Source organism: Globicephala melas, chromosome 11 (genome assembly GCF_963455315.2).
Source record: "Globicephala melas chromosome 11, mGloMel1.2, whole genome shotgun sequence".
In the NCBI taxonomy this organism is placed as follows: Eukaryota; Metazoa; Chordata; class Mammalia; order Artiodactyla; family Delphinidae; genus Globicephala; species Globicephala melas.
The window spans coordinates 74,748,384-74,762,909 of NC_083324.2; the positions used below are offsets into that span (position 1 = coordinate 74,748,384).

A 14,526-nucleotide genomic window follows, 5' to 3' on the forward strand; every position below is an offset into this window, starting at 1 on the left:
GGGGAAGAAATTCCACGCAGTTTATAAGTACAACGTGTTTATGTCATTCTTGTTCCCTATCAAATTCCAATCACTTTTCATGGAAAATGAGCAAACTCAAGACAGTGATAAACTTTTGTCTATTCGTAAGGGATCAGCAGGAAGACCACTTGTGAGTTTGCTATAGAAAATGGTTCAATGCTGCCTAAAACTAGTACATCAAAAGGAATCTCCGCTACTGTGGTTACGATAACAAGGAAAAGGGAACCAAGTTATTCCTGAGATGGTGACTATAAGACATACTAATAGATGCTCAAACAGCAAAAACCAGGCAGGGTAGAAACACCCCCAGAAGTTCTGACCATTTTATTTTCAGCATCACATTAAATTTGTAATCGCAGGACACTGACTGCTGGGAATTCTCTAGACTTGAAGAAAGAAAAAGAATGTACAAAGAGAAAGGCACCAGGGATAAAGCTTCTACAAAGCACGGACAGACCTGTTCTCAGTTGTGTTATATAAATGTGGTTGGCTCTGGCACTGTCTACTATCCTCTCTGATATAAAAAAGCCTTCTGTTGCTAGGGTAAAAGCAGGGACTGCTGTTAAAGCTGGCAGATCTAGAGAATGCTGAGGCTAGAATGTGCTGACAACAGGACCGGAAGGAGGCAAGCTCGGGGGACACAGGGGAAAAGGGAAAAAAATGGGCAAGACTGAACTAACCCGGATGCTGTCTTCCCTGGAACCTACAATGCAGAAGAGTGTGTACTCAGCCTTCAGGCCTTGGACCACAGAAACGCATCACCCTCCACCCATCACGGATGGCTAATTCTATAGGCTAAGACCCCACCTACGTGGAGAAGCCAACTTATAAATAAGACAGGTAAAGGTGTAGGGGAAACATGCCTCTGGGCTCACTAAGAATTTATAGAATCCTCATATAAACCAAGGCAAAACTAACACCACCAGCCAGGCCAGCAACTCCAGCCTGAAAGTATAAACAAAACCTAATTTAGCCTGAAGCATCTGAGCAAGCCCAGCTCTACCAGATCCTGATTTGGAGCTGGGGGTGGCAGGGGGGGAGGGAGGAGGGGGGAGGGTATGGAAGTGGTTTGACCTGTGTCTCCATTTCCTCATTAATATAATGGAGATAATAATAATACAATTAAATAATTTTAATAATAATGCAGTAAAAATAATACATAGGATAACAATCCTAGGGTTGTTTTCACAATTAATTGTTACCACACATAAAGCAGGTAGAACACGCAAGACCCAAGGAAGTTCTCCATGAATGTTAGTTATTTTAATCATCACTCCTTCTACTGTCATTTTACTCTAGTTTAGCTTCAGTCCCTTGGGATTAGACAACTTTTTAAAACACCTCAATTAAAACATAAATATCCAATAGAGAACAAACTGGTGGTTACCAGTGGAAAGAGGCAAGGGGGAGAAGCAATACAGGGATGGGGGAAAAAGGGTTACTATGGGATTATATGAATACGAATCACGTGTATGAAACTTTTGAAAATTGTAAAGCACTACAGAATTTAAAGAAACTTTCATTCAATAAAAAAATAAAAAATAAATAATACCTGTTTTTTTACAACACTAACTAAAGAATAAATATGTAGCCTCCTTTTTATTAAAAAACTAAACAAAACACGGGAGTTCCGTGGAGGTCCAGTGGTTAGGACTACGTGCTTTCATTGCGGAGGGCACGGGTTCCATCATCCCTAGGTGGGGAACTAAGATCTCACAAGCCGTGAGGTGCGGCCAAAAAAAAAAAAAAAAAAACCACGAAAATATCCGATTCTTGATAAGTGTGTCAAAGACTCTAGATTAAAAAAAAAAAACAAAAAACACTGTAATCCTAAAACACACCCTACTAGGCTAGGAGCCCACACAGAACAAAACATACAGACCGCATGGCAAAGAGGTAAAAGACAAGCAAGGACCAACTGGCGTTTCCAAACAGATTTAGAAGATAAACTTACTATACAGCAAATGAGAAAACACAGAGGAGGAAGGATGTGTTACTAGTCGGTACACTGGTGACAAAGGGAGAAGAAGTTAAGTCAGAGGTTCCCGATTCTAGGGTCTACAACACCGGTGAACAAACTCCGGCTTTTACATTTTTAATAGTTGGGGAAAAATATCAACAGAAGAATAAAATTTTGTGACACATGAAAAAAATCATTTGAAATTCAAATTTCGGTGTCCACAAATCAAGTTTTACTTGGAAGCCAGCCACACTCATTCCTCTGGGCATTGCCTAGGTCCGGCTTTCAAAGTACAGAGGCAGAGTTGAGTAGTTTCCACAGAGATCACAGGGTCTACATGGCCGAAAATACTATCTAGCTCTTTATAGATAAAGTTCACCAACCCCTGGTCTAAAAGTTTAGGAAATGCTCCTGACTGGCGCCCTGTCTTGCAGAGGCACAATTAATGGCAGCCTGATGATGGCCCCAGGAGGCCCAGAGGGAGGGCTGCAGAAAATGGTGAAACTTATTTGACCATGAAATCCTTTACTCACACTAGGAGTATGAACATTCTGCAGAACACACTGATGTAGGTCTCACCACCAACATGATGCTGAATTCCAGAAAGGTTAATAAACCCAACATTAAAAAGATCAAATATAAAATTTAAAGTAATAGCAATAGTTGATTTAGCCCATCTGTAAGGAGATCGATGTCTAGGAATAAAGACGCAGACGTAGAGAATGGACTTGAAGACACGGGGAGGGGAAAGGGTAAGCTGGGACGAAGTGAGAGAGTGGCATGGACATATATACACTACCAAATGTAAATAGATAGCTAGTGGGAAGCAGCCGCATAGCACAGGGAGATCAGCTCGGTGCTTTGTGACCACCTAGAGGGGTGGGATAGGGAGGGTGGGAGGGAGACGCAAGAGGGAGGAGATATGGGGATATATGTCTATGTGATTCACTTTGTTATAAAGCAGAAACTAACACACCATTGTAAAGCAATTATATTCCAATACAGATGTTAAAAAAAAAAGAGATCAATGTCTGACTATGAAAACAAAAATCAACAACAAAAAAGAAGATACTCTCAGACACAAAAGAAGATACACTCATTTTCTGATACTCTCAGAAAATAGGTTTAAGAAATTAACCGAGGGAAATCCCTGGCAGTCCAGTGGTTAGGACTCCACACTTTAAAGGCCGTGGCCCGGGTTCAATCCCTGGTCAGGGAACTAAGATCCTGCAAGCCACACGGCACGGCTGAAAAAAAGAAAAAGAAAGAAAAAGAAAAAAAAAACATTAACAGAAATGTTTGCATTGCGAAATATAAAAACATTAAAAGTAGACTGGAAAAATATATGCCACATATAGCTAATAAAAGCTTACAACTAAAAATATAAAGAATTAATGCAAAGGAGGTTAACACAAATTCCACTCAATAGTTGAGACAGAAACATTACAAGGGAAATTATCCCATGGATAAATTGATGATATCCCTAGCAACTACTGAAATGTAAATCTGCACAACCAAGGACCTCTACGTGCCTATATTAAAGCAGCATAAATAAATTAAAATGAGAAACTTCAACGTTGGCAGGCTTGTGGGGTAGAAGGTACATTTATAGGTTGCTGGTGATGTTCTTAATGAATGTAGTCTTTCTAAAGACAATCTGGCAACATGCAGCACGAGCCATAAAATGGTTCATTCATTTCCTGCGACCCCGCAATTCCACTTTGGGGAATACACTTCAAATGCACCTCACTTTTGGGAACAACCCAAAAGGGAAAAGAGCAGCTCGTCTGTACAGAGACAACTCTATTACTGCTGCTCGCTTGCAGTAGGAAAACAATGACAATAACCTAAGTGTCCAACAACAGGGGGATGACTCAACAAACGGCCAACCAGAGAAGAGGTGGACTTAAAAACTGGCGGGCATGAAGACTGCACTGACACAAATCACAGCACCTCAAACTCACATCCAAACTTTGGGTGCCCCAATCCCACCCACTCCTTCCCCAGCCTCCCCTTCAAAGGAATCAGACCATCAAAGACTAAATTCAAGAAGCGGAGAGTCATGGGATTTCCCTGGCGGTCCAGTGGTTAGGATTCCGAGCTTCCACTGCAGGGGGCATAGTTTCGACACTTGTGCCCCCCAGGGAACTAAGATCCCACAAGCCACACGGTGCCAGGGAGCCAGCCTTGATGACTGCTTTCTTTTCACCGCACCTGCCCGCTCGTATTTCACCATCAGGAAACTCTCTTCAAACTCTTGCAGATCTAACTGGTAGCCCCCCATGTTCACTGCCACCGCCCCAGAACCATCATCTTTCCCCTGAACTATGGCAAAAGGTTCCAACTGGCCTCCTGCATCTACGTTTCTCCTTTCCAACCCATTTTCCACAGAACTGCCACGGTGATCTATTAAAAAAAAAAATCTAATTAAAGCCATATTATAACCCTGCTTCCCACTGTACTCTGAGTGATATCCTGACATATTCGTATCTTTAAAGATCTTGTACAGTCTGGCCTCTGCCCACCTCTTCAACCTCAGTCCATGCTCCCTCTGCCTCTATTCGCTGAGCACCAACCACAATGGCCTTCTTTCCAGTCTCTGAACATGTGGGCCCTTTCCTACCTCTGGGCCCTTCCACGTGCTGTTCCCTCTTACTGGAATATTCACCCTTCTGCTCTTTCAGAAGATTAGTCTTTAAATATCAACCCTTCTGTCTTCCCTGATAAACTATAAACTTCAAGAGGGAGGACCCATTAATAGCCTTTTACCATCACATACCCAGAGTCTAGCAATGCCTGATGTTTAACAGATGCACCATAAATATTTATTAAATGAGTGAAAAATATGTCCCTGTAAGATCACAGAAAAATAGCTACAGAAAGAAACGCAGAGCACAAGCACGTACATATTAGTTTTAACCGTACAGGAATGGTTGTGTAACATCCAAGAATAAGAATGAATTGGGAAGGGGCTTCCCTGGCGGTCCAGTGGTTAGGACTCCGTACTTTCACTGCCAAGGGACCAGGTTCAATCCCGGGCCCAGGTTCAATCCCTGGTCACAGAACTTAGATCCCACAAGCGGTGCAACGTGGCTAAAAAAAAAATAATAATAAATAAATAAAATGTTCCTTGTTAGTAACTCAAATACCCTTGAGATGTAGCTCAAAGTATTGAGAGATAGATCAAGCTCTCACTACCCTCTAACTTGTCTAGAATGAATGAACAGTTAGTTTACAGCAAAATCCTTCTGGAATTCATTCAACAATCATTTATTGCTTAACTACTATGTGTCAGGGCATTGAGCCAGAAACACAAAGATGAATAGCACATTGTCTGTCGTCAGTAAGAAGCTGAAATGGAGTAACGCTGGCCCTGAGCATCCCACATGGGGAGGGAAGCATACCCAGATCTTGTCCGATTTCGTATTTCTCCTGGACCAGGTACACAAGATTTCAACCAAAGAGAGAAGAGCCATGGACGTCCAGAAGTAAAGGAAGAGCAAGGAGTGACTAACGCCCAGTTAGATTATTCTGGGAACCTGTCACCATTTGCCTTTGAGTACTTTTCCCCCTTCCCATCCTCTTGCCTCTATTAACCCTGGTTATGCTGAAGTGGCCATACCTAAGTTGGTATCAGATTATGGTCTTGTCTCTAAAGGATTCTTTGGGAAACCAGAATGCCAACCTCTTTCCTGGAACCAGTGATAACATTTCTTCTCCCCTTATGCCTTTCTTTAGTCTACTCAGCACCTACAATCTATGAAAACCTTGCTTAGGAGAGCGCTACAAGCGTGATAAGCCAAACACAAACACATCACCTACAAGACCACGCAAATCATGGAGCCCAACCAGTTTCTAAGAGACCTGAAATGAAAAGTTAACAAAGAAAATACTAATAACAGATGAGGCAAACCCATGCACTGATCCTATACAAATACTCAGGCTGGCAGCAAAGAAAAAAGCCCAAGAGGTCCTCAAGTTCTCAGGATGAGTTGAAACTGCCATGCTAAGCAGAACCCGTGTCATACTGTTACTCACTAAGCAAATATTTTTCAAAATGACCCAAGGAGCAGGAAAGCAAAGCGTCTATTCCCTATTTATAACATTTCAATGTGCAGGAGTATCTTTCCATCTTAACCATAGCACCATTCCTTGTCAGAATCACACCATAGGAAAATGCTTGCCAATGGCTCCATGCCCTCCCCTTTCAATACACACACACACAGGTTGCTTTTACTTTGTAATCAGCCCTTTGGGCTAAACGTCCAAATGCCATCGTGGAGCAGAAATGCTCACCCAGTGGAAAGAGAATGTTCGACTCTCAGGTAAAAGCATTCCTTTAACGGGAAACAAAATTCCAGTCAATTAAGGTTACTTGTGCCCTACCCACATCTTGGCAGAAAGAGCAGTGTGTAGGAAGCCAGGTCGGCCTAGATCTGAACTCTCTCTCTGGCAGTTGACAACTGCTTGACCATAACTTCTCCTAAGCCTCATTTCCTACAAAATGGGACTAATGCTACTACCTCATGGACTTCAAGGTTTTATTGAGATCATTTGTAGAAGGTATTCAACACAATGTCAATGGTAACATGCTCGATAAATAGAAGCTTAACGATACCAACATCGATGATTCATATTAAGAGCCATTACTATTCCTTCCCTCTGGGCTGTCAGGGCCAAAGGCCTCTTAAAGCCATCACTGCTCATTGGATTCCAGAACCCATGAACTCACTCCTTTCCTTTCTCCTAAATCCATTCAACTCAGGCTCCTTCTCCCAAAACAGACTAGCAAATGGCTCCAAGAACTAGAGCCACCAAGCAGTCCTGGTGGCCAAAGAGCAAACGGAAAATTATATCGGGACTTCCCTGGTGGTGCAGCGGCTAAGAATCTGCCTGTCAATGCAGGGGACACAGGTTTGAGCCCTGGTCCGGGAAAATCCCACATGCCTCGGAGCAACTAAGCCTGTGCGCCACAACTACTGAGCCTACGCTCCAGAGTTCGTGAGCCACAACTACTGAGCCCACGTGCCACAACTACTGAAGCCCATGCGCCTAGAGCCTGTACTTCGCAAGAAGAGAAGCCACCGCAATGAGAAGCCCGCGTGCTGCAACGAAAAGTAGCCCCCACTCGCCACAACTAGAGAAAGCCCACACACAGCAACGAAGACCCAACGCAGCCAAAAATAAATAAATAAAATAAAATTTAAAAAAATTATATCAAGATAAGCTCACGAGCCTTGCTGTGACTTCGTTTATGAAGCCTCCTCTTTTTTATTTTTAGTTTTTTAACTTTTTGGCCACGCCATGTGGCATGCAGGATCTTAGTTCCCTGACCAGGGATCAAACCCCTGCCCCCCTGCAATGCAAGTGCAGAGTCTTAACCACTGGACCACCAGGGAAGTCCCAGAAGCCCCGTCTTTTTTAAATTTGGTTTTGTTTTTTTTCGTTTAGAATGAAGCCTTGGGGCTTCCCTGGTGGCGCAGTGGTTGAGAATCTGCCTGCCAATGCACGGAACACGGGTTCGAGCCCTAGTCTGGGAGGATCCCACATGCTGCAGAGCAACTGGGCCCGTGAGCCACAACTACTGAGCCTGCGCGTCTGGAGCCTGTGCTCCACAACAAGAGAGGCCGCGACAGTGAGAGGCCCGCGCACTGCGATGAAGAGTGGCCCCCGCTTGCCGTGAGAAGATGGGGCTATAGCACGCTGCCCTGACTCCCCACCCATGCCCCGCCCAGTCCCACCCCTGCTTGAGGACCCCCTGAGCGCAACTTTCCCACCACTGCAAGCATCCATCATCTCCAAGGCCAGGGTGCTAACATGTGGAAAAACTCCAGAGAGCCAGAAGCCAGGAGAACGGACCGTTCCTGGAGGCCTTCAGCAGCTCTTACGAAGCGTGAGGTCACCACTGCTTTCAAGCAACGGCCTAAACGTCCGTGAGCGCCAGGTTTCTACAGCTCTCGTGAGCGTTCAGCAGACACTTAAACATCTGCCAGGTTCCTCCCTACTTATAATCTCTGCCTGGCTCCTCTCCTCTTGGACTCAGGCTGGAAATGGGAGGTGGTAGAGTAGCCAGGTGGCAGCACACAAGCCGATTTAGGATGCCTGTTTACTTTTTGGTATTTGACAAATACAAACACTGGGGCTAGGCCAGTATTTATTCACGACCTCACCCCGCCCCTAAAGAATCGAGGCTCAGCAGCTGCTATCTCAGCAACAGTCATGCCCAGGGTCCCGCTACCGCTAAACGGGGATTCAATTTGGGGACCAGGTTAACTCCTATCACGGCTTCCGTTTTCATTCTGTCAGACATAGCTGCGCCTCATGTTCCAGACTGCATCACTCCAAATGGTCGTCGGGCACACGCCCAAGGGCGATGAGAGGCTCTTGTCACCGAAGAGAAGCACCTGAGTTTTCCAGGAAGTTGCCGGGAGACCTGGCATCACCAGAGTCTGCCAGGCCTGCTTGGGGGAAGAGGGCCAGCAGAGCGAGTGCTTACCGGAAAAAAAAGCATGGCAGTTGACAGAAAGAAAAGTCACTCAGTGCACACTGGCCCCTGAATGATCTGATGATGCAGCTGGCCATTTCCCATCACTCTCTCTCTCTCTCTCTCTCACATACACACACACACACACACACACACACACACACACACACACACACACACACACACACACTAAAGTCTACTTGAGCCAATTATAGTTTGAATGCTTTATAAAGGGCCGGCTGAGTACAAAACCCATTTGCAACTTCTCTATGGAATCTCCGAAGAGACGTTACCTCTCATCCTCACAGATGGAGTCACGTGTAAGGTGAAATGTGATGTCTTCTGATCTACAAGCAGACTGAGCCCACGCACACTCACCCCATCCACCTGGAGAAAGGGGCCTTCTGCAAACAGTGCTGGAAAAGACAGCATTAACTGTGCTAACCACATCCAGCTTGAAAGACTCTGTTCAAATTTAGCCACACGAAAATATGTAATCTAGCCGGTTGGTGGACCTATGCCGATATAGTCCCGGGTACTTCCTCAACTTAAGGTAGCATGCATTCCATGACAAGGAATCGTTTTCTTGCTGATTTGGTGCGCCTGTGTGTTTTCTTTACACGGTACGTTTGTTTATTTGTTTCGGACTGGGCCTGAGACAGATTCAGCCATATGCCTTTAGAAACAGTTGAGATGAGAATTCAGATGAGAAAGCTCGATCCCATTCTATAAATTTTGACAACAGGGATGGGAGATTCCCGGGGTACATGAGAAACCCTGCCTTCCGGGACAGGTCTGCATTCCCTACTCTTCTGAGTCATAAGTCACTTTCCCTACCAAGGCTACTAGATATCATTCTGAGAGTAGGAAGACGTTTCTTCTTCTGACTTTCAGACTAAAAGCCAAAATTATTTCAAGTAGTTTAAAGATGTTAACATCTATCCCATTTTGTGTATTACTTTGAGTATAGTACATTCATCCACTGATTCTTTCTGAATGCGTGAAACCCAACCAGCACTATTGATAGCCACGTACATTTATACACCAAACGTACTATCAAATTATCAAATTAACTTTGATAAGCAAAGGTCAGGAGATGGCATTAAGCTAGACATCTAGTCTCAAAGACACTGACAAACACCATACTTGGGACTTTCTAGACTAGCACAGCTGAAGGATCTTACAGCAACTGTCCTATCTGGAATTCATAATCTGTGCAGATGAGTGGTTTCTAAAATTTCAGACCTCATTTCCTTATCAATTACGGCGCCCTTCTTCTGACTGTCCCACTGCCAATATTCTATCTGTCCAGTCAAAGCAACTCCCTGAGGGCAAGAGACACCTTTGAGTGTGTTGTGTCATGCTGGGCAAGCCCTTCTAGGGCATTCCTTAACTCCGGCACAAACCTTAAGGTCTCATTTATCTGCTCTTCAGACTTTTGGCCTGAAACACGCAATATTGTTTTTTGGGGTTTTTAAAAATATATTTTATTTATTTATTTTTGGCTGCATTGGGTCTTCGTTGCTGTGCGCGGCTCTCTCCAGCTGCGGCGAGCAGGGGCCACTCTTCGCTGAGGTGCGGGGGCCCCTCATTGCAGTGGCCTCTCCTATTGCGGAGCATGGGCTCCAGGCGTGTGGGCTTCAGCAGGGAAGCCCTGAAACACGCAATATTTTGCCTTTCAGTGTGTGGTTCACTTTCCAATATCACACAGACATCTCAACGCATCAGAAACAGGGGCTTTCGGACTTCCCTGGTGGCGCAGTGGTTAAGAATCCGCCTGCCAATGCCGGGGACACGGGTTCGAGCCCTGCTCCAGGAAGATCTCACATGCCACGGAGCAACTAAACCCGTGCGCCACAACTACTGAGCCTGTGCTCTAGAGCCCACAAGCCACAACTACTGAAGCCCGCGAGGCTAGAGCCCGTGCTCCACAACAAGAGAAGCCTGGACACTGCAACAAAGAGTAGCCCCCACTCGCCGCAACTAGAGAAAGCCCACGCACAGCAACAAAGACCCAACGCAGCCAAAAATAAACACATTAATTAATTAAAAACAAAAAAGAAACAGGGACTTCCCTGGCGGTCCAGTGGTTAAGACTCCGTGCTTCCACTGCACAGGGCGTGGGTTCAATCCCTGGCCAGGGAACTAAGATCCCACAAGCCACGTGGTGTGGCCAGAAAAAAAAACAACAACAAAAATAAACGCATCAGAGACAGAAGTGCAAGCAGCGAAAACACTTTCCTCCACAGGCACTGGTGTAATTCTCATCAACGTCCTGCAACAGACCAAACCACCAGCCTCAACTCTCCCCCAGTGAGCCTTCTCTCCTGTTACATTTCATCATCGGGCAATTTGGAGTTGTGAAACCTGCAGAGTGGCACAGGAGGGAGGCATGAAGTGGGAGAGGGAGTCAGGCTGTCCTCGGTCCCAGCTCCAGTGCCATCATCCCTTGGGAGCTGGGTGGCCCAGGACAATCAATGAAGTTTTTGCAGCCTCCATTTTCCCAACTGTAAAATGGAAATCATCCCACCTGCTTCAGAGATGTTGGGAGTAAGAGAGATACTCTCTATAAAGCACCTGACACATACAATAATAATAGTCATATTATATGTTATATGTATATGTATTATATATTATATAAAGATTTTTTAAAGCTTATAGTAAGTTCTCTTTCAGTTAGCCTGTCATCACACGAAAGAAATTGTCAAAAATCATGACAACAACAAACACTGTCACCCAAAAAAGGAGATATTTGAAAGAAGAAGAGTGATGGAAAGCCATAATAAAAAAACATTTTATTGGGTTTATTATTTTTGAAGCTAACGGCAACGAATGGGTAGGGCATTATCTCCCCACTGGCCCCGGCAGTGTTCTGAGCGTGCTTCCGTGTCTACCTGAGCTCCAGTACCTGGAGTCTGTCATTTTCACATGGCCAAGAATCCCAGTGGGATAAAGAATCCTTATAACGATGTCATGGGGTCATCTTTTTTTTTTTTTTTGGCCGTGACTTGCAGCATGCAAGATCTTAGTTCCCTGACCAGGGATTGAACCCGTGCCCCCTGTACTGGAAGCGTGGAGTCTTAACCACTAGACAGCCAGGGAAGTCCCATGAGATCATCATTTTATACAGTAACAATGCCTGGGCTGAGGACTGGAGCTTGCAGAGCGGGAACAGGAAAAATAAAAGACATTGCCTCCCCACCCTGGTGACCCCTGGTCCACCCTCTCAATTTCCCTTCAGGACAAAGGGGTCAACTCTAGGCCATTCCGTGAACTGAAGTGGAACCTTTCTTATCATAATTAGCAGAAGAATAAGGACTCATTTTAGTTAATATCTTGAGATTGCTTCTAAACATGACTATAAATTTCTTTTTTTTTTTTTTTTTTAAAGACAGCCAAACTTACATTCTCAAGTCTTCAGTTGCAAATTCAGTGCACAATTTTTAGGTCAACTGGACTTAATGATTTCGGAAAAGGAGCTGGGCTCTTTCTCCGGAGGTTAAAGCAAGCTGCACTTGGATTACGTTCTGACCTTACTTTAAGCATCTCATGCAGAAATGGAAAGTCAATGAAATACTGCACTGACTTAAGACTTAACCCAGAGATGGGCTCTATGGGGAGCTTAATGATCAGATGTGTTGGAGGGATCGGACAGGCATGTAGTGGGGTGGCACACAGTGGGGCACAGTAGTAGATCTAAGGCTGACCAGGAGGCAGCTGAAGGATGGACCTACTTCATCTTAGGATCAATGTTCCCTGGGCCTTAGATCGGCTTTTCTCCACACCAAGACTGTCCAATCCAGGTTCCCTGCTTTAAGAGACCTTCCCCCTCTACCGCTCATCACCCACCACCCTTGAGTCAACGATAAAAATCTTGACTTTGCCATTTCTATAAAATGGGCAGAAAAGGGTCTTTGAAGGAAGACTGGGACTTGCCTCATTATAAATGCTAACAGCACCGAACTTTTCTTTAGTCTCTCTCTTCCCCTTTAAAACACACCCTAACACAGGGAACCAGAGTGTCTGTAGGATGAATTCCCAGGCCATAGCAACTGCAATGCCCTGGGATCTAAGAGATCTTGGCTGGCCAGGCATTAAGCCCTTTGCGAGAAGGAGACAGCAAGCCTGCCTTTCCCTGACACAGCCCTGCCATGAAAATAGGCTCTTGTTTTTTGTTTTTGTTCGGCCTTTAGCTAAGAATCTCCATCCTCCTTGAGGAGACAAAAAGATATGCACGGGAAGCTTGTGGTGGCTCGGGCTTGATCTTAAGTCAACTTTCTTCCCCCTAACTCATCCCATTCCCCCCAACATTTGCAAAGAAGGGGAAGGGTTCTGGGGAAGTTGGGGATAAGTTTTGGGTCAAAGGTGCTTTCAGGCTCTGACCAGATAAGTGACAGAAGGACTACCTACAGAGCACGCCCTGGAGCTGAATGCAGACCGAGTGCCCAAGGAGGAAGCTGCCTCACCCTGCAGGCTCACCTGCCCGGCCACAGGTAAGCGAGCGATAGGAAAGACTGGAGAAAATTCAGCTTCCTTTATGGAGAGCTCTCTCCCCCTCCCCCCACTCAAGTGCCAACGCGCTGGCTGCCTGGCTGCGAGCCGGCGCTTTGGAGGCGCCTCAGAGCGGGTCTCAGGGCTCTTCTTTGGGCGTGCAGAAACCGGGACCCACCCAGCCAAAGCGGAGAGATGGGGGGAGGGGGCGAGGCGCCCGCGCCGAACGCTAGGCGCGGATGCACGCGGCGGTCTTGGGAGCCGGCGCGCACAGGTCCCGCGCTCTCCCACTGCGGTAGCATCCCGACATGACACTGCAGCTGCAACAAAGCGGCGGCCGCCGCCAGCCTCGGCGCCCACCCCGCGGCCCCAGCCCCACTCCACGCGGCGGGGGCAGCGGCCGGTGGCCGTGGGGGTGCGTGGAGGGGGTGGAGGCCCCCGGAGGGGCCGAGGAGGGGGAGAAGCCCTGAAATGCGCAGGAAGCCCGGTGGACACCTCCCGCACCTCGCCCGGCGCAGCCAGACTGCAAGGAAAACAATTCGCCTTCATTCCGGAGTCCCGGCTGAGCCCTACGGCTCCCCCAAATGACCCGGTCCGAGCCCTCCGCTGTGTTGCCTTCCCTCGGTCGCAAACCTCCCGACCCAGCCGGCCGGACCCCAGCCCCCCGCAGCCCCGGCCCGAGGACCCGCCCGGCTCCCGGAGCGCGGTGCCTTCTGCTCCCACGCGGCCGCCGCCCCCGGCTCCCCCCCCCCGCCCCCAGCAACCCCAAGCTCTCACCAGGAAAAGGCAGCCCGCGATCATCGTGGCTCCGGCGATGCGGCTGCAGGAGGCCGGGGCGGTGCTGCTGCTCGCGGAGATCCCCATGGCTGAGCCCGGGGCTCGCAGGGCGCCCGGGGCGCGTGGCCCCCCGGCAGCTGGAATCAGCGGCTGCTTCTGCCCAGCGCCGCATCCACCGCCGCCTCCCGAGCCGGGAGCCCATCTACCTCCAACACCCCATGTGCACTGCGGCAGCCGGACAGCCCGACAGAGGAGGGAGGCGGCGAGGGAGGCTCCGGGGGCGCTCAGCACCTGCCCAGCTGCGCGGCTGCCCGGGCGGGGAGAAGCAGCCGCGGCTGCAACCCGCGCCTCCCCGTGCTCTCCTCCGACAGCGGCTGCGGAGAACCAGGGAGGAGGGCTGGGCGCGAGAGAGCGAAGGAACAACTTCCCATAGCGAAGCCTCCAGCCGCTGCCAACCACCCTCCTCCGCTGCCCAGACCGGCCGGCGAGGGAATGAGTCGGGTGGCCGCCGGGCGCGGGGACACACGTGGTGGTGCTGAAGGGGCGGGGAATCGGCCCTTTGTGATGTCACCGCGAAGGAGGCCGGCTCTTTGTGCGATCAGAAGTGGGAAGGCGGTCCAGGAGGAGCGCGGCGGGAGAAGTTGCCGCCTGGCGTTCGCCGAAGAAATTGCAGCTGCTTATTGACCCAGGGAAAACTTTGCGAAGGTATGCACACCCTTGACCCCAATTTATTTCCTTTTTCTAAGATGATTCTCAGTAAATTATTTCCTGTGACAGACGCCTTTCTATTGCT

The 14,526-nt window shown here is 47.7% G+C and overlaps 1 protein-coding gene across 1 annotated transcript in view; it reads right to left on the bottom strand.

Moving 5' to 3' along the window:
- The window catches only part of TNFRSF21 (TNF receptor superfamily member 21), a 66,569-nt gene extending 52,302 nt beyond the window's left edge, over positions 1-14,267 (bottom strand). The window contains exon 1 of the mRNA XM_030870523.3: positions 13,734-14,267. Coding sequence (XP_030726383.2) covers positions 13,734-13,820 — 87 coding nt within the window. The 5' untranslated portion in view covers positions 13,821-14,267. The remainder of the gene's footprint in view (positions 1-13,733) is intronic.
- Positions 14,268-14,526: the final 259 nt, after the last annotated feature.